The following is a 25,792-nucleotide window of genomic DNA, read 5'->3' as shown; positions in this document are numbered from 1 at the left end:
ACTGTTGTCATAAATTGACCCTCCTGGATTAAGGGAAGAATGGAACGAATAGTTTCCATCTTGAAGGACGCACTCTGAGAAACCACAAACAGATTGGAATAAAAACCCTGACCCTGTTCCATTACTGGAACAGGAACAATCACTCCCAGGGCGGAGAGGTCTCTTACGCAATGTAACGCCTCTCTCTTTGTCTGGTTTGCAGATAATCTTGAAAGTAGAAACCTGCCTTTGGGAGGAACTCTAGTTTGTATCCCTGAGACACAATCTCTATTGCCCAGGGATCCTGAACATCCTGCACCCAAACCTGAGCAAAGAAGTAAAGTCTGCCCCCTACAAGATCTGGTCCCGGATCGGGGGCATGCCCTTCATGCCGTCTTGGATTCAATAGCAGGCTTCTTGGATTGCTTTCCCTTAGTCCAAGACTGGTTAAGTCTCCATGCAGGTTTGGATTGTTCCTGCTTAGGAGGAGGAAGATTGAAATTTCGAAAGGAACTAAAATTGCTCTGTCATCCTGTTTGTTTCTCTTATCTTGAGGGAGACGATGACCCTTACCTCCCGTGATATCAGAGATAATTTCCGATAGACCAGGTCCAAACAAGGTCTTGCCCTTGTAAGGAATAGCCAGAAGCTTAGACTTAGAAGAAACATCCGCAGACCAAGGTTTTAACCATAAAGCTCTGCGGGCTAGAATAGAAAAACCTGAAATCTTAGCTCCCAGTTTAATAATTTGAAGGGAAGCGTCCGTAATAAAGGCATTAGCTAGCTTCAGAACCTTTATCCTGTCTTGGATCTCCTCCAAGGAAGTCTCAGTCCTGAGAGACTCAGACAATGCATCAAACCAATAAGCTGCCGCACTAGTGATGGCAATGCACACAGCTGGCTGCCATTGCAGACCCTGGTGAACATAAATCTTCTTAAGCAGACCCTCTAACTTCTTGTCCATAGGATCTTTGAAAGCACAACTATCCTCTATAGGAATAGTAGTTCTCTTGGCTAGGGTGGAAACGGCCCCTTCCACCTTAGGAACTGTTTGCCAAGCCTCCTTGAAAGAGTCAGCTATGGGAAACATCTTCTTAAAAATAGGAGAGGGAGAAAAGGGTATACCTGGCCTCTCCTACTCCTTAGTAATGATCTCCGAAGCTCGCTTTGGGACTGGAAATACGTCTGAGTAAGAAGGAACCTCAAAATATCTGTCCAATTTACTAGACTTCATAGGGACAACCACTATTGTGGAGTCACAGTCATCTAAAGTAACCAAAAGCTCCCTGAGCAACAGCAGGAGGTGTTCTAGTTTAAACCTAAAAGTTACAACCTCTGAGTCCATGAAAGGCAATAAACTTTCTGAATCTGAGATTTCATCCTCAGATGCTACAGCAATACCCTCCCCTTCGTGACCTTGGGAGGTTACCTCTGAAATTGCAACAATTGCATCAGAACTTACTGAATGTCTGGTTTTCCTCTTACGTTTGCCCTGCATCATTGGGAAAGCAGACAATGCATCAGAAATTGTAGAAGACATGACGGAAGCTATATATTTTAAGGTAACTCCAGCGGGAGCTAGAGCAGAAGTGCAGGGCACTGCTTGTGCGGGCGGTAAATTTTGGGACGCTTGGGGAGAAAGCTGCGGCATTCCTTGAACCTCGTCATTAGACTCTTGGACAGCATACGCCTTTGAAAAGTTTTGCTCAGAAAAAATCTTTTCCCTATAATTTAAAGTCCTCTCAATACATGAGGGACAGAAAGGGATTGGTGGTTCCACATTTACATCAAAACACAAGGAGCAAGTAACACTTTGCAAGTCCCCTTGGTCCATACTGAATCACAATAATATAATTATGCAATAAAAAACTTTAATTTGACACAAAAAAGTTTGAATACAAAAAACGTTACTGTCCCTTTAAATTTAAAAGTGCAACTTTTTTACTGGATGTGTAAAAAATTTACCCAAAAGGCAATAAAGAATGAAAATGAATTAATTTCTATTCAGACACACTTACACCTCAGCAACTCTGCTGAGGTGCCTACCTGCAAACCGGAATTCAACAATAGCACTAGAACCGCCTGCTTAAAGGGACAGTCAACACCAGAATTTTTGTTTTTTAAAAAGATAGATAATCCATTTATTACCCATTCCCCAGTTTTGCAAAACCAACACTGTTATATTAATACACTTTTTATTTCTGTGACTAACTTGTATCTAAGCATCTTCTGACCGCCCCTGATCACATGACTTAGTTATTATCTATTGACTTGCATTTTAGCCAATTAGTGCAGTGTCTGCCACTAGCCACGAGAGTGATCACAATGCTATCTATATGGCCTACATGAGCTTGCTCTCCCCTGCTGTGAAAAGTAAATAAAATAGAGGCAGTCTTCAAGGGCTTAGAAATTATCATATGAGCCTTCCTAGGTTTGCTTTCAACTAGAATACAAAGAGAACAAAGCAAAATTGTTGATAAAAGTAAATTGGAAAGTTGTTTAAAATTACATGCCATATTTGAAAAAATGAAAGTTTTTTTTGGACTAGACTGTCCCTTTAATGTATTAAAAAAACATGCGGTTCTAGTGACACACTCTTCAGTCGTCTTTGCAACAGAAGATGTGTTGAATACTATGCAGTTACAGGAAACGCGCAAACTCGATAGCCCCGCCAATCGTGGCCGTTACTGTATCTTCATCTCCCGACCGGTTTATTTACTTGTTTAAGCCGTTGGGAAAATTAACCACCATAGAAAACTTCAAAATTAGCTTAAGTCCCAGCCCCAGTGCCTGCAGTTATGGCTGTCAAAAACATAATTTATGCTTACCTGATAAATTCCTTTCTTCTGTAGTGTGATCAGTCCACGGGTCATCATTACTTCTGGGATATTACTCCTCCCCAACAGGAAGTGCAAGAGGATTCACCCAGCAGAGCTGCATATAGCTCCTCCCCTCTACGTCACTCCCAGTCATTCGACCAAGGACCAACGAGAAAGGAAAAGCCAAGGGTGAAGTGGTGACTGGAGTATAAATTAAAAAATATTTACCTGCCTTAAAAACAGGGCGGGCCGTGGACTGATCACACTACAGAAGAAAGGAATTTATCAGGTAAGCATAAATTATGTTTTCTTCTGTTAAGTGTGATCAGTCCACGGGTCATCATTACTTCTGGGATACCAATACCAAAGCAAAAGTACACGGATGACGGGAGGGATAGGCAGGCTCTTTATACAGAAGGAACCACTGCCTGAAGAACCTTTCTCCCAAAAATAGCCTCCAATGAAGCAAAAGTGTCAAATTTGTAAAATTTGGAAAAAGTATGAAGCGAAGACCAAGTTGCAGCCTTGCAAATCTGTTCAACAGAGGCCTCATTCTTGAAGGCCCAAGTGGAAGCCACAGCTCTAGTAGAATGAGCTGTAATTCTTTCAGGAGGCTGCTGTCCAGCAGTCTCATAAGCTAAACGAATTATGCTACGAAGCCAAAAAGAAAGAGAGGTAGCGGAAGCTTTTTGACCTCTCCTCTGCCCAGAGTAAATGACAAACAGAGAAGACGTTTGTAGAAATTCCTTAGTTGCCTGTAAGTAAAATTTTAGAGCACGGACTACATCCAGGTTGTGCAGTAGACGTTCCTTCTTTGAAGAAGGATTTGGGCATAAAGAAGGAACAACAATCTCTTGATTGATATTCCTGTTAGTAACTACCTTAGGTAAGAACCCAGGTTTAGTACGCAGGACTACCTTATCCGAATGAAAAATCAAATAAGGAGAATCACAATGTAAGGCTGATAATTCAGAGACTCTTCGAGCCGAGGAAATAGCCATTAAAAATAGAACTTTCCAAGATAACAACTTTATATCAATGGAATGAAGGGGTTCAAACGGAACGCCCTGTAAAACATTAAGAACAAGGTTTAAACTCCATGGTGGAGCAACAGTTTTAAACACAGGCTTAATCCTGGCCAAAGCCTGACAAAAAGCCTGGACGTCAGGAACTTCTGACAGACGTTTGTGTAACAGAATGGACAGAGCTGAGATCTGTCCCTTTAAAGAACTAGCAGATAAACCCTTTTCTAAACCTTCTTGTAGAAAAGACAATATCCTAGGAATCCTAACCTTACTCCAAGAGTAACCTTTGGATTCACACCAATATAGGTATTTACGCCATATCTTATGGTAAATCTTTCTGGTAACAGGTTTCCTAGCCTGTATTAAGGTATCAATAACTGACTCAGAAAACCCACGTCTTGATAAAATCAAGCGTTCAATTTCCAAGCAGTCAGCTTCAGAGAAGTTAGATTTTGATGTTTGAAGGGACCCTGTATCAGAAGGTCCTGTTTCAGAGGTAGAGACCAAGGTGGACAGGATGACATGTCCACCAGGTCTGCATACCAAGTCCTGCGTGGCCACGCAGGTGCTATTAGAATCACTGATGCTCTCTCTTGTTTGATTCTGGCAATCAATCGAGGAAGCAACGGGAAGGGTGGAAACACGTAAGCCATCCTGAAGTCCCAAGGTGCTGTCAGAGCATCTATCAGGACTGCTCCTGGATCCCTGAATCTGGACCCGTAACGAGGAAGCTTGGCGTTCTGTCGAGACGCCATGAGATCTATCTCTGGTTTGCCCCAACGTCGAAGTATTTGGGCAAAGACCTCCGGATGAAGTTCCCACTCCCCCGGATGAAAAGTCTGACGACTTAAGAAATCCGCCTCCCAGTTCTCCACTCCCGGGATGTGGATTGCTGACAGGTGGCAAGAGTGAGACTCTGCCCAGCGAATTATCTTTGATACTTCCATCATAGCTAGGGAGCTTCTTGTCCCTCCCTGATGGTTGATGTAAGCTACAGTCGTGATGTTGTCCGACTGAAACCTGATGAACCCCTGAGTTGTCAACTGGGGCCAAGCCAGGAGGGCATTGAGAACTGCTCTCAATTCCAGAATGTTTATTGGCAGGAGACTCTCCTCCTGACTCCATTGTCCCTGAGCCTTCAGAGAATTCCAGACGGCACCCCAACCTAGAAGGCTGGCGTCTGTTGTTACAATTGTCCAGTCTGGTCTGCTGAATGGCATCCCCCTGGACAGATGTGGCCGAGAAAGCCACCATAGAAGAGAATTTCTGGTCTCTTGATCCAGATTCAGAGAAGGGGATAAGTCTGAGTAATCCCCATTCCACTGACTTAGCATGCACAGTTGCAGTGGTCTGAGGTGTAAGCGTGCAAAGGGTACTATGTCCATTGCCGCTACCATTAAGCCGATTACCTCCATGCATTGAGCCACTGACGGGTGTTGAATGGAATGAAGGGTGCGGCAAGCACTTTGAAGTCTTGTTAGCCTGTCCTCTGTCAGGTAAATCTTCATTTCTACAGAATCTATAAGAGTCCCCAGGAAGGGAACTCTTGTGAGTGGAACGAGTGAACTTTTCTTTTCGTTCACCTTCCATCCATGTGACCTTAGAAATGCCAGCACTAACTCTGTATGAGACTTGGCAGTTTGAAAGCTTGAAGCTTGTATCAGAATGTCGTCTAGGTATGGAGCTACCGAGATTCCCCGCGGTCTTAGTACCGCCAGAAGAGCATCCAGAACCTTTGTGAAGATTCTTGGAGCTGTAGCCAATCCGAATGGAAGAGCCACAAACTGGTAATGCCTGTCTAGGAAGGCAAACCTTAGGTACCGATAATGATCTTTGTGAATCGGTATGTGAAGGTAAGCATCTTTTAAATCTACAGTGGTCATGTACTGACCTTCTTGGATCATAGGTAAAATTGTCCGAATAGTCTCCATCTTGAACGATGGAACTCTTAGGAATTTGTTTAGGATCTTTAAGTCCAGGATTGGTCTGAAAGTTCCCTCTTTTTTGGGAACCACAAACAGATTTGAGTAAAACCCCTGTCCCTGTTCTGATCGTGGAACTGGATGGATTACTCCCATTAACAAGAGCTCTTGTACGCAGCGTAGAAACGCCTCTTTCTTTGTCTGGATTGTTGACAATCTTGACAGATGAAATCTCTCTCTTGGAGGAGAGTATTTGAAGTCCAGAAGGTATCCCTGAGATATTATCTCTAGCGCCCAGGGATCCTGAACATCTCTTGCCCAAGCCTGGGCGAAGAGAGAAAGTCTGCCCCCCACTAGATCCGATCCCGGATCGGGGGCCCTCAATTCATGCTGTTTTAGGGGCAGCAGCAGGTTTCCTAGTCTGCTTGCCCTTGTTCCAGGACTGGTTAGGTTTCCAGCCTTGTCTGTAGCGAGCAACAGCTCCTTCCTGTTTTGGTGCAGAGGAAGTTGATGCTGCTCCTGCTTTGAAATTACGAAAGGAACGAAAATTAGACTGTCTAGTCTTGGCTTTGGCTTTGTCCTGAGGCAGGGCATGGCCTTTACCTCCTGTAATGTCAGCGATAATCTCTTTCAACCCGGGCCCGAATAAGGTCTGCCCTTTGAAAGGTATATTAAGCAATTTAGACTTAGAAGTAACATCAGCTGACCAGGATTTTAGCCACAGCGCCCTGCGTGCCTGAATGGCGAATCCTGAATTCTTCGCCGTAAGTTTAGTAAGATGTACTACGGCCTCCGAAATGAATGAATTAGCTAGTTTAAGGACTCTAAGCCTGTCCGTAATGTCGTCCAGAGTAGCTGAACCAATGTTCTCTTCCAGAGACTCAATCCAGAATGCCGCTGCAGCCGTGATCGGCGCAATGCATGCAAGGGGTTGCAATATAAAACCTTGTTGAACAAACATTTTCTTAAGGTAACCCTCTAACTTTTTATCCATTGGATCTGAAAAAGCACAGCTATCCTCCACCGGGATAGTGGTACGCTTAGCTAAGGTAGAAACTGCTCCCTCCACCTTAGGGACCGTTTGCCATAAGTCCCTTGTGGTGGCGTCTATTGGAAACATTTTTCTAAATATCGGAGGGGGTGAGAACGGCACACCGGGTCTATCCCACTCCTTAGTAACAATTTCAGTAAGTCTCTTAGGTATAGGAAAAACCTCAGTACTCGTCGGTACCGCAAAATATTTATCCAACCTACACATTTTCTCTGGTATTGCAACTGTGTTACAATCATTCAGAGCCGCTAACACCTCCCCTAGTAATACACGGAGGTTTTCCAGTTTAAATTTAAAATTTGAAATATCTGAATCCAGTCTGTTTGGATCAGAACCGTCACCCACAGAATGAAGTTCTCCGTCCTCATGTTCTGCCACCTGTGACGCAGTGTCTGACATGGCCCTAATATTATCAGCGCACTCTGTTCTCACCCCAGAGTGATCACGCTTACCTCTTAGTTCTGGTAATTTAGCCAAAACCTCAGTCATAACAGTAGCCATATCCTGTAATGTGATTTGTAATGGCCGCCCAGATGTACTCGGCGCTACAATATCACGCACCTCCCTCTGAGCGGGAGATGTAGGTACTGACACGTGAGGCGAGTTAGTCGGCATAACTCTCCCCTCGTTGTTTGGTGAAATTTGTTCAATTTGTACAGATTGATTTTTATTTAAAGTAGCATCAATACAGTTAGTACATAAATTTCTATTGGGCTCCACTTTGGCATTGCAACAAATGACACAGGTATCATCCTCTGAATCAGACATGTTTAACACACTAGCAAATAAACTTGCAACTTGGAAATACAATTCAATTAGAATAATATTAAAACGTACTGTGCCTTTAAGAAGCACAGAAGATCTATGACAGTTGAAAATTAATAAATTGAAACAGTTATAGCCTCAATCCTTGTAAACAACACAACTTTAGCAAAGGTTTAATCCCATTAGCAAAGATAACAAATTCTGAAAGCAGGAAACAAATTACAGAATAAACGTTTTTTATCTCAGTCAAACTATAATTCTCACAGCTCTGCTGAGAGAAATTACCTCCCTCAAAATAAGTTTTGAAGACCCCTGAGCTCTGTAGAGATGAACCGGATCATGCAGGGAATACAATGAGTTGCTGACTGAAATATTTGATGCATAGTAAAAGCGCCAAAAAACGGCCCCTCCCCCTCACACACAGCAGTGAGGGAGAACAGAAACTGTCAGAAAACAGATTAAGCAACTGCCAAGTGGAAAAATAGTGCCCAAACATTTATTCACTCAGTACCTCAGCAAATGAAAACGATTTTACATTCCAGCAAAAACGTTAAACATAATCTCTAGTTATTAAACAGCTTTATGTATTTCTTACAGTGTAATTCTAGTGAAGTACCATTCCCCAGAATACTGAAGTGTAAAGTATACATACATGACATTATATCGGTATGGCAGGATTTTCTCATCAATTCCATTGTCAGAAAATAAAAACTGCTACATACCTCTATGCAGATTCATCTGCCCGCTGTCCCCTGATCTGAAGTTTACCTCTCCTCAGATGGCCGAGAAACAGCAATATGATCTTAACTACTCCGGCTAAAATCATAACAAAAACTCTGGTAGATTCTTCTTCAAACTCTGCCAGAGAGATAATAACACACTCCGGTGCTATTTTAAAATAACAAACTTTTGATTGAAGATATAAAACTAAGTATAATCACCATAGTCCTCTCACACATCCTATCTAGTCGTTGGGTGCAAGAGAATGACTGGGAGTGACGTAGAGGGGAGGAGCTATATGCAGCTCTGCTGGGTGAATCCTCTTGCACTTCCTGTTGGGGAGGAGTAATATCCCAGAAGTAATGATGACCCGTGGACTGATCACACTTAACAGAAGAAATACCCTTCATATAAAGAGAGCTTGATGTCCCAAACATAAAGAGCCCTTGTCAATTGAGCCTTATATGTTTCAACTGAGTAAATAAAAGTGCCCACTTTTCCTCTGAGTTTTTGTCTTTGGCCCCAGAATAAAAAAGCAGCACTTACCTTACATCTGCCTGACAGCCAAGGCAGCTCACAGGCTTGAGAGGTCCAATCCCTCACATCGACCTGTGGAGAAATAAAAGTCTGAGTAAATTTACCTCAGGCTATAGAAGATAGGGCAGCATCCTAATAAGAGAGGCACAGTGAGAATTATGCCCCATAAGTTCACATTGCTTTAAAGCCACCAAAGCTCTACTGAAGAGACTGATATGGACTACGGCTACAGCCTAGGACAAAGCAGTACAATCTTGCACTACTTTAAAAATAATAAACTCTTGATTGAAGAATCTATACCAACACCTTTCTTTACCACTTCCTATCACTAATGTAGGCAAAGAGAATGACTAGAGTGGGAGGGAAGGGAGGAGCTATTTAACAGCTCTGCTGTGGTGCTCTTTGCCGCCTCCTGCTGACAAGGAGGTGAATATCCCATTAGTAATTAAGATAATCCGTGGACTCATTGTGTCATAAAAAAGAAATATATTTTGTGATAGTAAAAAGGTTTAGTTAACACTGTTTAGATTCATAATGAACCTAGCAGGCAATATATGTGTGCAACTGATCCCTAAGGATCCAATGGGATCAGGGTGATCAGTTATCTCAAAGGAATATGAAGCCCAAACTTTTTCTTTCATTATTCTGGTAGAGCATACAATTGTAAACAACTTTCCAATCTACTTCTATAATCAAATGTGAGTAATTCTCCCAGTATCCTTTGTTGAAGGTGCGGCAATATACTACTGAGAGCTAGCTGAATACATCAGGTGAGCCACTGGCAAGGGTCATATATGTGCAGCCACCAATCAGCCACTAGCTACCTACCAACCAGTAGTGCTGCACTGCTACTGTTATGCCAACCTAGATGTGTGTTTCAGCAAAAAAAATAGATAGAAGTAAACTAGACAGCTGTTTAAATTTGCCCATCTAAAATCATTTTACTGTCCCTTGAATGGACAACACTACCAGTAGGACAATAAATTATGATATTTCAATAACAAATAATGTAGTCAGCAGGGTCAGCTATTAAAAGTACACTTTTTAAAATAAACGTTCAGCCAAGGAAACATTAAATGTCAGATTGCAGACTCTTCAAGTTTCAGCTTTCACCGTAATGGACAATCATTACATAAATCTTAAAAGGGACACATTCTACACTAGATTTTTATTTGCATAAATGTCTTGTAGATGATCCATTTATATAGGCCATACAGTTGTTGTTTTTTTGTAACAATGTATAGTTTTGCTTATTTTTAAATAACATTGTGCTGATTTTCAGACTTCTAACTAAGCCCCAAAGTTTTAGAAGAAGACTGTTGTCTACCTACTTCCTTTAATAGACAGACACCTCCACCAGTAAGACAACAAATGATGATAGTCAAAAACACCTGTACCAGCAGACACACTGTTTTGTCTGATGAGAAGAGGGACTCTAACAAAGCACATATTCCCTCCCCACCAGTTAGATATAGTGGGAAATAGGGGAGAATGCCTTCACTCCTCTGTGAAATCAGAATATTGGTTATTTTAAATGTATATAATGTTTTTATTGTTAGATATTGTATCACTGATTTTGTTATGCATAAAGTATTATGGTGTCACTATTACAGCAGTTAAAGGCAATCTGAATTAACTGTAAATGCATACATTAATTTCAAAGGGTAGGTATCTGGCTTGTATAAAAGCACACTCATAATGTAACCTCTGACCTTGTATGAATTGAATGAACATCTCCAGATCTCTTATTTGAGTCTTTAGCTGTTCCACCAATTGCTCTTTCACTCGTGCAGGGTTGACAATCTGAGCAATGGCAGCATCAACACGTTGGCGCAGCTCTTCTGGAGACAAACAGCTGATGTCCTCATTTAGGTTTACATCCAGCTTCTTGATCAATTCATCTATGATCACCTTGAGTCAGAGAGAATAATGTCATGATTGGTGTCTAATAACATTTACTCTGTTGCCTTCTATCATTATTATTATTGTTAGAAATGTATACTATTTATTAGAAACAGATTCATAGTTACTAAATAAAAGTCTTATTAGTACCTAGAGGGACACATTTTTGTCAGTCTGGGTATTTATGATTCTACATTTGTTTGCCTATGTCAGAATATGGGTGTATATTGCAGGGCCTACGGGTCTGCTTCTACCTGAAAGGTCTGTGTGTGGGCATGCTTGTATATAGAAACAATTTGTGTACATATATGGCTACAGGCCAATTGCTGTTAATAAATGTGTCTGGGTAGCGCTCCATATATATCCAGTGCAGAAGTACTCTGGCATTGCATTATTCTATTAAAATGCGTAATTGGTCTAAGTTATCACAACATTCAAACAAATGCACTTACAAAATAAAAATACTTTATTAAATTACATTAAAAATATACACAGGCTGTGATGCTGAGGTGCTGTTATAACTTTACTAACTTGCCTCTATACACTTTGGGGAGCTCTTCCACTTGATATGTATTTATATGTGCATAGATTGATATGTGGCTTGAATATATATATATATATAATATAATATAAATATAATATAAATATATATTCACCAGGAGGCGGTAAAGTTTCCCAAACCTCAAATGCCTATAAATACACCTCCCACCTCACTCATACCTCAGTTTAATGTATAGCCAAGTAGGTCAGGTGAAATAAGGAGTAAAAGCATATAAAAGGAGGAGCAGGATAAAAAATGTGCTTTATACAAAATCACACAAATATGTTTGGGCCTCGTGGACTCTCGCCACCATGAAAGAAATACATTTATCAGGTAAGTTACATAAATTATGTTTTCTTTCATATAGGTGGTGAGAGTCCACAAGCTTGTTACTGATGGGATATAATACCTAAGTCCACAAGTGGACAAGGGAAGTCCACGAGTAACAATAAAGGGAGGGGATAAAATAAAAACAGCTATTTCTGCTGAGAAATTAAATCCAAAAATAATTAAGTTTCTTTAATATTCAAAAAAACTTAAATCATAGGCACTAGAATCAAACTAAAACAGCTGCCTGAAGAACCTTTCTACCAAAAGCTATTTCTGAAGAAGCAAAAACATAAAAATGGTAAAATTTAGTAAAGGTATGCAAAGAAGACCAAGTGTCCGTTTTGCAGATTTGATCAACTGAAGCTTCATTCTTGAAAGCCCAAGATGTGGCAACTGATCTTGTAGAATGAGCTGTAATTCTCTGAGGCGAAGACTGGCATGCCTCCAAATAAGCTTTGTGAATCAAAAGTTTCAACCAAGATGCTAAAGAAACGGCAGAAGCTTTCTGACCTTTTCTAGAACCAGAAAAAAATAACAAATAGACTAGAAGTCTGTCTGACATCCTTAGTAGTATCTACATAGTATTTCAAAGCTCTAACGACATCCAAAGACTGTAAAGATTTTTTAATAGAGTTATTAGGATTAGGTCATAAGGAAGGAACAATAATTTCCAATGTGAAAGAAGTCCGCAAAACAGCTTTATCTTGATGAAAAATCAGATAAGGAGACTCACAAGAGAGAGCAGACAATTAAGAAACTCTTCTAGCAGAAGAGATGGCCAATTGAGGACATCTTGCCGCTTGGATGAAGACTTCTCCCGGTAAGTGGATCTTCAGGGGGTTAGTGTTAGGATTTTTTAATGGTGTATTGTGGGGGGGGGGGGGGGGGGGGTTAGGTTAGGGCTTTGAGCTGCAATGCCCATCCAAATGCCCTTTTCAGGGCAATGGGGAGCTTAGGTTTTTTTAGTTAGGGTTTTATTTGGGGGGGTTGGTTGTGTGGGTGGTGGGTTTTAATGTTGGGGGGGTTGTTTGTATTTATTTTTTACATAGCCGATTTCTTTGGGGCAATGCCCCGCAAAAGGCCCTTTTAAGGGCTATGTTTAGTTTAGGCTAGGGTTTTTTTAATTTTGGGTGGGCTTTTTTTATTTTTATAGGGCCATTAGATTAGGTGTAATTAGTTTAAAGATCTTGTAATTTGTTTTTTATTTTCTGTAATTTAGTAGGGGGGGTTTTAATTTACTCAATACTTGGTTTTACTTACCTGTTTTACTTGTTTTAATGTATGCTCTTGATAAAGACGTGTAATACGTTGAAACGCGTTGAGAAAATAAAACCTTTTATCCTTTGTTGAAAGATTGTCAAGATCTTGTTTTGCTGTGCTGAGCTGGAATCTCCTTATTTATGGAGTAAGTTACTACATTTTTTCAATTATACACTGGATACTTTTGTCATTTGGGTCTCTATTCATTTATAGTCCACTTTTGGATAAACCTGAAAATTCAGTATTTGACTCCAGGAACCTGTGGACTCTTGCCATCTGACGCTACGTTCCCTTTCAGCTGTAAAGATTCATCTTATGGAGTGAGTATACTGCACCCATATTAATTGGCTTCAATATATGCATCAAGCCTTTTTTCTCTTCACTTACTAGAGAAAATCACTCAATAGACCAGCGCCATCTACTACTACTATCTATCTATACACAGTCACAAGGGAGAGACTGCAAGAAGGCTGCGGTCTGACCTAAAGGAGAGTATCAGTTCTTAGTTCATTTGTACAGAATATTGTGTGTTTTTTTCCATCTTGCACCTCTGTATATTGTTTTCCTTTTTAATTTAGCTAATTTTATTTAATTTAATTAATTGTATTTAATTTAGGGAATTTATTTAATTGTAGTGTAGTGTTAGGCGTTAGTGTAACTTAGGTTAGGTTTTATTTTACAGGTCAATTTGTATTTAATAGTTAATAACTATTTAGTAACTATTCTACCTAGGTAAAATAAATACAAACTTGCCTGTAAAATAAAAATAAACCATAAGCTAGATACAATGTAACTATTAGTTATATTGTAGCTAGCTTAGGGTTTATTTTATAGGTAAGTATTTAGTTTTAAATAGGATTTAGTTATTAATAGTAAGTTTTATTTATATTTATTTTAATTATATTTAAGTTAGGGATTGTTAGGGTTAGACTTAGCTTTAGGGGTTAATAAATTAGATATAGTGGCGGCGACGTTAGGGCGGCAGATTAGGGGTTAATAAATGTAGGTAGGTGGTGGCGATGTTAGGGACAGCAGATAAGGGGTTAATATTTAACTAATGTTTGCGAGGCGGGAGTGCGGCGGTTTAGAGGTTAATATGTTTATTATAGTGGCGGCGATGTCGGGAGCGGCAGATTAGGGGTTAATAATTTTAATTTAGTGTTTGCGATGCGGGAGGGCCTCGGTTTGGGGGTTAATAGGTAGTTTATGGGTGTTAGTGTACTTTTTAGCACTTTAGTTATGAGTTTCATGCTACAGCGTTGTAGTGTAAAACTCATAACTACTGACTTTAAAATGCGGTACGAATTTTGACAGGATAGGCTGTACCGCTCACTTTTTGGCCTCCCAGGACAAGCTCGTAATACCAGCGCTATGGAAGTGCCATAGAGGCAATTTTCGTAAGTTGATTTGCGGTAAGGCCAAAAAAGTGTGGGGGACAGCTGTACCTTCAAGACTCGTAATACCAGCGGTAGTAAAAAAAGCAGCGCTATAAGGCTTAATGCTGCTTTTTTACTCATAAAGCAAGACTCGTAATCTAGCCGTAAGACTCCAAGGAGGAGAAATAGCTTTAAAAGGACACTTAACACCTGTCTTCTAATAATCCCTTAAACCTACTTTTTCTTATTAGTAAAAATAAAATAATCACTGCTTTCTATTTTATCTGTTCCTCTTACCCCAAACTGTTGAAGGAGATTGCTTTGAAGTACAGTATTAATCCAGTGCTTAATTTCCTATCTAAGCTGCCATATTGTTGTGTGCGTTTCAGGGGCACAGCAGTCACATGCTCATGATTGGCACACACAGCATATTACTTAGAGAATCGCATGTGGCTTCAGCGTGAGCTGCAGCCTCTGAACATACATACTTATGTGTCACTCACATTATAAATGCATTAGCTTTCCCCATTTAACACACATATTATGCAGAACAATTGAAATAAAATGCTTTATAAGAACTGTTTATGTTTTTAACGCCCCCACAGTTTTACTCTTCAAACTGCCCACAAGTTTTATGCTCTAAGCAAAAGCCGTTTCCAGTGCACAGCTTCAGGGCAGGCACTATTGTCGTAAATCATTTGTAAGCTGAAGCTCCGTGAGGGAGAGAGTGAGAGGGAGGCTCTCAGACGCGCTGAATATACTGATATACTCCATGCAGAAGATTTTTGCTTCTTATGACCTCTCCTGCTCTTATGTACCAGCTAATGTGATCAGTTAGTAATGATTGTCTGTTTTATTTACCAGTGGGATCTGCTCCTATCACACCCTCTGATGATCACACACACTCTGCTCACACTGCTCTAGTGACTGTGTCTTGGCAGAGGGTGTGACAGGAGCAGATCCCACTGCTAAATTAAACAGACAATCATTACTAACTGATAACATTAGCTGGAGTAAATCAGTATATCCAGCATGTCTGAGAGCCTCCCCCTCTCCCTCACGGAGCTTACAAATGGTTTACGACAATAGTGCCTGAAGTGCACTGGAAACTTTTGCTTAGAGCATAAAACTTGGCAGTTTGAAGTGTAAAAATGTGGGGGGCGTTGAAAACATAAATAGTGCTTATAAAGAATTTTATTTCAATTGTGCTGCATAATATGTGTGTTAGATGGGGAAAGCTACTACATTTATACTGTGAGTGACAAAAAAAATAAGTATCTCCAGACACTGCAACTCACATGCTGCAAACAGATGTGATTCTCTAAATATATGCTGTGTGTGTCATGTGACTGCATCATGAGCATGTGACTGCTGTGCCCCTGTAAGGTACGTTACAATATGACAGCTTACATAGTAGAATCAAGCACTGGATCAACACTGTACTTCAAAACAATCTTCGTCAACAGTTTGGGGTAAGAGGAACAGATAAAACAGACAGCAGTGATTATTTTATTTTTATTAATAAGAAAAAGTAGGTTTTAGCATTTTTCATCAGATGTTAAATGTCCCTTTAATAACAGGTTCAGTTTGAATTAAAACAGTGAATATCAGGAAGATTAGCAATCTTTCTGTAAAATAAAACAGAAAGAACAGAGATTTATCCTTTTAAAAAGGTATTGACAGACAAACCTTTATCCAAACCATCCTGAAGAAACTGGAGAATCCTAGAAATCCAAAAGGAATGGCAGAAATAATCATTTAAAGAACACAATGAAATACAGTATAGGTTTTCCAAACCTTGTGGTATATTTTCCTTGAAACTGGCTTACGACCCTGAATCATAGTGTTAATCACGGAGTCAAAGAAAACTCTATGACTAAGGACTAAACTTTCAATTTCCATGCCATCAAATTTAGAGATTTGAGATCTGGATGGAAGAACGGGCCTTGAGACAGGAGGTCTGGTCTTAGAGGAAAAAGTCAAGGCTGGCAACTGGACATTCGGACAAATAACAAATCCTGTCAGGCCACGCTGGTGCTACCAGAAACACATAAGATTGTTCCATTATGATCTTTGAGATCACTCTAGGAAGAAAAACCATATGGGGAAAAATGTAAGCAGGCTGGTAAGACCAGGGAACTGCTAGAGCATCCATCATTTCCGCCTGAGGATCCCGGGACCTGGAAAGGTACCTGGGAAGTTTCTTGTTCAGACGAGAGGCCATAAGATCTATCTCTGGAGAGCCCCACATCTGTACAATTTGATAGAATACTTCTGGGTGGTGAGACCACTCCTCCAGATGTAGAGATTGTTGGCTGTGATAATCTGCTTCCCAATTGTCTTCACCTGTAATATGAATCGCAGTGATTAGACAGGAATTGGATTCTGCCCAAGAAAGTATGCAAGATACTTCTTTCATAGCCAGGGGACTGTGAGTTCCCCCTTGATGATTAACATATGCCACTGTAGTGATAGTCTGTTTGAAAACAAAATATCAAGGTTCCCTTCTTCAAGAGGCCAAGCCTGAGTAGCTCTGAAGAGAGCATGCAGTTCCAAAATATTGATTGGAAACCTCGCCTCTCGAGGATTCCAAACTCCTTGTGCTGTTAAGAGACCCCCAGACAGCTCCCCAACCTGTACGACTTGCATCTGTGGTGGTTACAGACCAGGTAGGACGAACAAAAGAGGCCCCTTGAATAATAAAGTGGTGGTTTAACCACCAGTTCAGAGAGAGTTGTGTGTTGGGATTTAAGAATATCAGTTGTGATATCCGAGTGTAATCCCTGCACCATTGGTGCAACATGCAAAGTGGTCTCACTTTGAAGGGAATGATAGAGACTGAAGGTTTGGACTGTGAGGATGAGGGAGGTGTCTGGAACTCAGTATACATGAATGGAAAACCAAAACAAAGAAAGTATTTTCTTGAATAAACTTCAAATAGAGGCCAATATTGAACCAGACAAAGTCTTTACAATGAAAACTTTAGTAACTAGTCTCTCATCAAGCACAGTTGATGAGGACTGTTCAGGAACAACAGAGCATATATAAGTAAGCACAAGTCTCTCAGCAAGCACAGAACCCAGTAGGTACTGTTGGCGAGGTATGTTGTGAAATATTCAGGAACAAGAGGGCATATATATGTATCACAGCAGATGTCTTTGGTCCCAGCAGTAGCATAAGCATACACAAGTATCACAGCAGAGGTCTTCGGTCTTGGCAGTAGGATAAGCATACACAAGTATCACAACAGAAGTCTTTGGTCTAAGCAGTAGGATAAGCATACACAAGTATAACAGCGGAAGTCTTGGATCTTAGCAGTAGGATAAGTATACACAAGTGTCACAGCAGAGGTCTTTGGTCTCAGTAGTAGGATAAGCATACATAAGTATCACAGTAGAGGTCTTTGGTCTCAGCAGTAGGATAAGCATACACAAGTATTACAGCAGAGGTCTTTGGTCACAGCAGGATAAGCATACCCAAGTATCACAGCAGAGGTCTTTAGTCTTGGCAGTAGTATAAACATACACAAAGGGGAATCTTCAGAGAAAGAGCAGGAACCAGCAGACAAGGACCTTCAAAGGCAATAACTCAGTGCAGAGTGAGGTACGGAGTAGCCTTTTATTAGAACTTCCACACCTGCGCCCACCAAGTGGGAGTTCCTGCAATTAGTGACTGGCCCTTTAAATCTAGGCAGCTTGCGGCCGCACACACCTAGAGAGTTGCAACTGCTGGTAGACTGGTCTTGGCGTCTCTCCACGTGGGACGCCGAGACGGATCACTGGGGGCCCTGCATTTGCCGCAAAGGTGGCTTGGAGAGCAGGTAAGCTGGGGGCCCTGCATTCGCCGCAACGTCAGCTTGGAGGAACCTGACATAGACAAGCTGAAACCAATTTCAATCGTCTCTTTTCTGTTAGGGATAGAGTCATAGACACTGAATCTATCGGGAAACCTAAAAAGTTGACTTTTATCTGAGGAATCAAGAAACTCTTTGGTAAATTGAACCTCGAACCATGTCTTTGAAGAAACTTCAATAGTTGTTTTGTGTGAGATTCTGCTAAATGAAAATATTGAGTTAGTACCAAGATATCGTCCAAATAAGGAAACACTGCAATACCCTGCTCTCTGATTATAGATAGAAGGGCACCTGAGAACATTTCAGAATATTCTCTGAGCAGTTGCTAGGCCAAACGGAAGAGCGACAAATCGGTAATGCTTGTCTAGAAAAAGAAAATTCAAAAATAGATAATGATCTGGGTGGATTGGGATGTGAAGGTCAGCATCCTGTAAGTCTATTGTGGACATAAAGTGACCTTGATGAACAAAGGGCAGAATAGTCCTTATAGTCACCATCTTGACAGTTGGGACTCTTACAAATCAATTTAAAGTTTTCAGATCCAAAATTGGTCTGAAATAAATTTTCCATCTTTGGGACAATGAAAAGATTTGAATAAAACCCCAACCCCTGTTCCTGTAGAGGAACTGGAACAATTACCCCCAGGAGTTCTAGATCTGAAACACATTTCAGAAATGCTTGGATCTTTACTGGGTGTTTTGGAACATAGGTGAAAAAGAATCTTCCCATGGGAGGTCTTATTCTGAATCCAATTTGATACCCTTGAGAAATGATGTTCTGAATCTACTGATTTTGGACAGAGTCTGCCCAAAAATCTTGAAATAGTCTTAGTCTGCCCCCACCAGAAGAACTGGATTGGGACCGCACATTCATGCTGGCTAAGCGGCCGGATTTGGCTTCTTATATGGTTTGGATGTATTCCAATTTGGAGATGTTATCCAATTAGAGCCAGAGGTTTTAGGGGAGGGAGTAGTTTTCTGTTCTCTATTCTGACTAAAGGAACGAAAACGATTTGTAGCTTTAATTTTTCCCTTCAATTTTTTGTCTTAAGGAAGAAAAACTCCTTTACCCCCAGTAATAGTGGAAATAATAGAATCCAATTGAGAACCAAAAAGATTTTTACCTTGAAAATAAAGATTAGTTATCTTGTTTTAGATACCATGTCAGCATTTTTTTTTTTTTTTATTGAGGTTATAAAGAATAATACAGGACATATTCATCCAGTGACAGTGAAAATATATCAATAAAACATGCACTATATACCCAAAAACATAGCAAGGAGATAGAGACAAAATGTCTCTGGAAGAATATCAGGACCAAAGCCATATAATGTAAAGCAGTGTCAGGTATCCAATTTACACATATTATGAGCAATGAGAATTACAACTAAAAACCAACAAACAAGAGCATAGTTAAGAGATATATATAACCTGTGTAGAGATTGATGATAATGGAACCTCATTTTTATATATAATAAAGCTAGAAATGGTCCCCCAATTGCTGTTCATACGGTTATGTAATCTAAGGAGGAGACAATATTTAAAGCAATTGGGGATTAGATCTTGTGTGACCACTTTTGGACCAAGTTAGCGGTGAGGGGGAAGGGAGTTCAGCGGGCAAGAGCCGCTCGAAGTGGAGTGGGGAGGGGGAGATGAGGGGGCGGAGTCTTATATCATACTAGACTAGTGAAGTGGGAGAGGTAAGCAGGATTCATATTCTATAAACAGATAAACAAAGGGGCGGGCTTCAGAGGGACCACCTGTTGTGTATACAGTGAATAGATAGGGACATAGGACATGCAGTGCACAATATTAAATGGAATAGGATATATCTATAGCGCCTAATATTCCTGTAGAATCCTGTATATATATCTGTGCTCTAGGGTCTAATAGAGATGCAGCTCCAGAATACAGACACATAGTGACAAAGTTATAATAGTCGTATTGGTTAAAAGAGGAAGCGAACACTAGTAAAGTACATCAGTCAGCATGCAACACTATTGCTCCTCAAAGTAAACTTTTAGCAAGTCTCCAAGTTTTATAGTAAACTAGTGACATGGGATAAGATATGGTAGCATAGTATATAGCTAAGGTACTTTGATTATATGCAATGTCCAGGACCCTCTAGTAGATTAGATCTCCTATGGTGATTGGTCTGTGAGCCAAGACTGTACATATTAGACTAGTGAAATGATGTAGGCCTCTAAAATTTACGCAGTAGACCGACGCAGGCACCTGGGTGGGAGTTGGATTGTTAGTGAAACTAATAAAAATAACATTGAGGAAAGAACAGACTTGAGCTAGTGCAATGGCTAACAAATTATCAAACATGAGTCCTTTACACAAGGGATATGGCAAACAATATGTAAGACACAAACTTTGTCACAATAAATCAAATCTGCCTGAAGATGGTGATAGCATGGTTAAGCAATTTATGTTACACTTTGCAAATGTAGAATAGAAACCTTCTGGGCGCTCACTAACTGTATTTAGCTAGATAAGTTGTAAAAGTATATATAAGTTTTCTAATTGAGCATAACCCAGGATAGTAACCTAACGACTCCATTTTCCAAATGAATAAGAGCTAAAGTCCAGTAAACCACTTGGACATAAAGAGGTGCATATAAAGATGTACAGTTACTTTTACTTTTGAGCCCATATCTAATAATGAAAACTGAGCCTGCTACAATAAAGGGCTATAGAGATGCCTAGCATTGGCTGTTATTGTTTAAGCTTAAAAGGGCAGCCAAAGGAGTCCATAGCTATCATGTAACCATACAAAGGACAATGGGCAATGTAACCAATGTGGTAGTGAGTAATCTGAGCTAGTGGATATCCCTAAGGGCCCATCTCTTCCTAGCTGAAAAATTATAAACTTTATAGTGTTACGTGTCTGCTTACAGGTCTTGATATTTAGGCAATAGGAAGATTAACAAACATATAATTTCCCTAGATATAACATAATAATTGTAGTCTAATAGAGGATAACACATTTATGTAACGGAGTTGGAGTAATAACCACTAAATAGTATAAGATAAGATAGGGCCAGCGTGGGCAGTCTAAATTATGAACTTGCAATGTTATATGGACACAGGTTTCAAGACCATAGTAAATCAGAGATCAAACATTACATTTGTACATTTTAGCAGGAAAGCTTAAACAAATATATAACTATCACATAACAGGACATGCATGGTGAATTGCTGATTGGGAAATATAAATCAGACTTTTAAGGGTGCAGAAACATAATAAAAACATAATTTATGCTTACCTGATAAATTCCTTTCTTCTGTAGTGTGATCAGTCCACGGGTCATCATTACTTGTGGGATATTAACTGCTCCCCTACAGGAAGTGCAAGAGGATTCACCCAGCAGAGATGCTATATAGCTTCTCCCCTCTACGTCACCTCCAGTCATTCGACCAAGGACCAACGAGAAAGGAGAAGCCAAGGGTGTAGTGGTGACTGGAGTATAATTTAAAAAATATTTACCTGCCTTAAAAAAACAGGGCGGGCCGTGGACTGATCACACTACAGAAGAAAGGAATTTATCAGGTAAGCATAAATTATGTTTTCTTCTGTTAAGTGTGATCAGTCCACGGGTCATCATTACTTGTGGGATACCAATACCAAAGCAAAAGTACACGGATGACGGGAGGGATAGGCAGGCTCTTTATACAGAAGGAACCACTGCCTGAAGAACCTTTCTCCCAAAAATAGCCTCCGAGGAAGCAAAAGTGTCAAATTTGTAAAATTTGGAAAAAGTATGAAGCGAAGACCAAGTTGCAGCCTTGCAAATCTGTTCAACAGAGGCCTCATTCTTAAAGGCCCAAGTGGAAGCCACAGCTCTAGTGGAATGAGCTGTAATTCTTTCAGGAGGCTGTTGTCCAGCAGTCTCATAAGCTAAACGAATTATGCTACGAAGCCAAAAAGAGAGAGAGGTAGCAGAAGCTTTTTGACCTCTCCTCTGACCAGAGTAAACGACAAACAGGGAAGACGTTTGTCTAAAATCTTTAGTTGCCTGTAAATAAAATTTAAGGGCACGAACTACATCCAGATTGTGCAAAAGACGTTCCTTCCTCGAAGAAGGATTTGGGCACAAGGATGGAACAACAATCTCCTGATTGATATTCCTGTTAGTGACTACCTTAGGTAAGAACCCAGGTTTAGTACGCAGAACTACCTTATCCGAGTGAAAAATCAAATAAGGAGAATCACAATGTAAGGCTGATAACTCAGAGACTCTTCGAGCCGAGGAAATAGCCATTAAAAATAGAACTTTCCAAGATAATAACTTTATATCAATGGAATGAAGGGGTTCAAACGGAACACCCTGTAAAACGTTAAGAACAAGGTTTAAACTCCATGGTGGAGCCACAGCTTTAAACACAGGTTTAATCCTGGCCAAAGCCTGACAAAAAGCCTGAACGTCTGGAACTTCTGACAGACGCTTGTGTAACAGAATGGACAGAGCTGAGATCTGTCCCTTTAAGGAACTAGCGGATAACCCCTTTTCTAAACCTTCTTGTAGAAAAGACAATATCCTAGGAATCCTAACCTTACTCCAAGAGTAACCTTTGGATTCGCACCAATATAGGTATTTACGCCATATTTTATGGTAAATCTTTCTGGTAACAGGCTTCCTAGCCTGTATTAAGGTATCAATAACTGACTCAGAAAAACCACGCTTTGATAAGATCAAGCGTTCAATTTCCAAGCAGTCCGCTTCAGAGAAGTTAGATTTTGATGTTTGAAAGGACCCTGAATCAGAAGGTCCTGTTTCAGAGGTAACGACCAAGGTGGACAGAATGACATGTCCACCAGATCTGCATACCAAGTCCTGCGTGGCCATGCAGGCGCTATTAGAATCACTGATGCTTTCTCCTGTTTGATTCTGGCAATCAATCGAGGAAGCATCGGGAAAGGTGGAAACACATAAGCCATCCTGAAGGTCCATGGTGCTGTCAAGGCATCTATCAGGACCGCTCCCGGATCCCTGGATCTGGACCCGTAGCGCGGAAGCTTGGCGTTCTGTCGAGACGCCATGAGATCTATCTCTGGTTTGCCCCAACGTCGAAGTATTTGGGCAAAGACCTCTGGATGAAGTTCCCACTCCCCCGGATGAAAAGTCTGACGACTTAAGAAATCCGCCTCCCAGTTCTCCACTCCCGGGATGTGGATTGCAGACAGGTGGCAAGAGTGAGACTCTGCCCAGCGAATTATCTTCGATACTTCCATCATTGCTAGGGAGCTTCTTGTCCCTCCCTGATGGTTGATATAAGCTACAGTCGTGATGTTGTCCGACTGGAACCTGATGAACCCCCGAGTTGTTAACTGGGGCCAAGCCAGAAGAGCATTGAGGACTGCTCTCAATTCCAGAATGTTTATTGGAAGAAAACTCTCCTCCTGATTCCATAGTCCCTGAGCCTTCAGAGAATTCCAGACAGCGCCCCAACCTAGTAGGCTGGCGTCTGTTGTTACAATTGACCAGTCTGGCCTGCTGAATGGCATTCCCCTGGACAGATGTGGCCGATAAAGCCACCATAGAAGAGAATTTCTGGTCTCTTGATTCAGATTTAGAGTGTTGAATGGAATGAAGGACACGGCATGCATTTTGAAGTTTTGTTAACCTGTCCTCTGTCAGGTAAATTTTCATTTCTACAGAATCTATCAGAGTCCCCAGGAAGGGAACTCTTGTGAGTGGAAAGAGAGAACTTTTCTCTTCGTTCACTTTCCATCCATGCGACCTTAGAAATGCCAGTACTATCTCTGTATGAGATTTGGCAGTTTGAAAGCTTGAAGCTTGTATCAGTATGTCGTCTAAGTACTGAGCTACTGAAATTCCTCGCGGTCTTAGTACCGCCAGAAGAGTGCCCAGAACCTTTGTGAAGATTCTTGGAGCCGTAGCCAGTCCGAATGGAAGAGCTACAAACTGGTAATGCCTGTCTAAAAAGGCAAACCTTAGATACCGGTAATGACTTCTGTGAATCGGTATGTGAAGGTAAGCATCCTTTAAATCCACTGTGGTCATGTACTGACCCTCTTGGATCATGGGCAAAAATTGTTCGAATAGTTTCCATCTTGAACGATGGAACTCTTAGGAATTTGTTTAGGATCTTTAAATCCAAGATTGGCCTGAAGGTTCCCTCTTTTTTGGGAACTACAAACAGATTTGAGTAAAACCCTTGTCCTTGTTCCAACCGCGGAACTGGATGGATCACTCCCATTAATAAAAGATCTTGTACGCAGCGTAGAAACGCTTCCTTCTTTGTTAGGTTTGTTGACAACCTTGACAGATGAAATCTCCCTCTTGGGGGAGAGGATTTGAAGTCCAGAAGGTATCCCTGAGATATGATCTCTAACGCCCAGGGATCCTGAACATCTCTTGCCCAAGCCTGGGCGAAGAGGGAAAGTCTGCCCCCCACTAGATCCGGTCCCGGATCGGGGGCCCTCAATTCATGCTGTCTTAGGGGCAGCAGCAGGTTTTCTGGCCTGTTTGCCCCTGTTCCAGGACTGGTTAGGTTTCCAGCCTTGTCTGTAGCGAGCAACAGCTCCTTCCTGTTTTGGTGCAGAGGAAGTTGATGCTGCTCCTGCTTTGAAATTACGAAAGGAACGAAAATTGGACTGTCTAGCCTTGGCTTTGGCCTTGTCCTGAGGCAGGGCATGACCTTTACCTCCTGTAATGTCAGCAATAATCTCTTTCAAGCCGGGCCCGAATAAGGTCTGCCCTTTGAAAGGAATATTAAGCAATTTAGATTTAGACGTAACATCAGCTGACCAGGATTTCAGCCACAGAGCTCTGCGTGTCTGAATGGCGAATCCTGAATTTTTAGCCGCAAGTTTAGTTAAATGTACTACGGCATCTGAAATAAATGAATTAGCTAACTTAAGGAATTTAAGTTTGTGTGTGATGTCATCTAGTGTGGATGATTGAAGTGTCTCTTCCAGAGACTCAAACCAAAATGCTGCTGCAGCCGTGACAGGCGCAATACATGCAAGAGGTTGCAATATAAATCCTTGTTGAACAAACATTTTCTTAAGGTAACCCTCTAATTTTTTATCCATTGGATCTGAAAAAGCACAGCTATCCTCCACTGGGATAGTGGTACGCTTAGCTAAAGTAGAAACTGCTCCCTCCACCTTAGGGACCATTTGCCATAAATCCCGTGTGGCGGCGTCTATTGGAAACATTTTTCTAAATATAGGAGGGGGTGAGAAAGGCACACCGGGTCTATCCCACTCCTTAGTAACAATGTCAGTAAGTCTCTTAGGTATAGGAAAAATGTCAGTACTCGTCGGTACCGCAAAATATTTATCCAACCTACACATTTTTTCTGGGATTGCAACTGTGTTACAATCATTCAGAGCCGCTAATACCTCCCCTAGTAACACACGGAGGTTCTCAAGCTTAAATTTAAAATGTCTGAGTCCAGTTTATTTGGATCAGAACCGTCACCCACAGAATGAAGCTCTCCGTCTTCACGTTCTGCAAACTGTGACGCAGTATCAGACATGGCCCTTGCATTATCAGCGCACTCTGTTCTCACCCCAGAGTGATCACGTTTACCTCTTAGTTCTGGTAGTTTAGCCAAAACTTCAGTCATAACAGTAGCCATATCTTGTAATGTGATTTGTAATGGCCGCCCAGATGTACTCGGCGCTACAATATCACGCACCTCCTGAGCGGGAGATGCAGGTACTGACACGTGAGG

The 25,792-nt window shown here is 41.0% G+C and overlaps 1 protein-coding gene across 1 annotated transcript in view; it reads right to left on the bottom strand.

Moving 5' to 3' along the window:
• RUNDC1 (RUN domain containing 1) overlaps nucleotides 1-25,792 on the bottom strand; it is an 81,499-nt gene that overhangs the window by 8,265 nt on the left and 47,442 nt on the right. The window contains exon 3 of the mRNA XM_053699572.1: nucleotides 10,531-10,729. Coding sequence (XP_053555547.1) covers nucleotides 10,531-10,729 — 199 coding nt within the window. The remainder of the gene's footprint in view (nucleotides 1-10,530; nucleotides 10,730-25,792) is intronic.

The sequence above is a fragment of the Bombina bombina genome, chromosome 1 (genome assembly GCF_027579735.1).
Source record: "Bombina bombina isolate aBomBom1 chromosome 1, aBomBom1.pri, whole genome shotgun sequence".
Taxonomy (NCBI): Eukaryota; Metazoa; Chordata; class Amphibia; order Anura; family Bombinatoridae; genus Bombina; species Bombina bombina.
The sequence above is the reverse complement of the archived record's forward strand: the minus strand, read 5'-3'. Positions and strand labels throughout refer to the sequence as shown.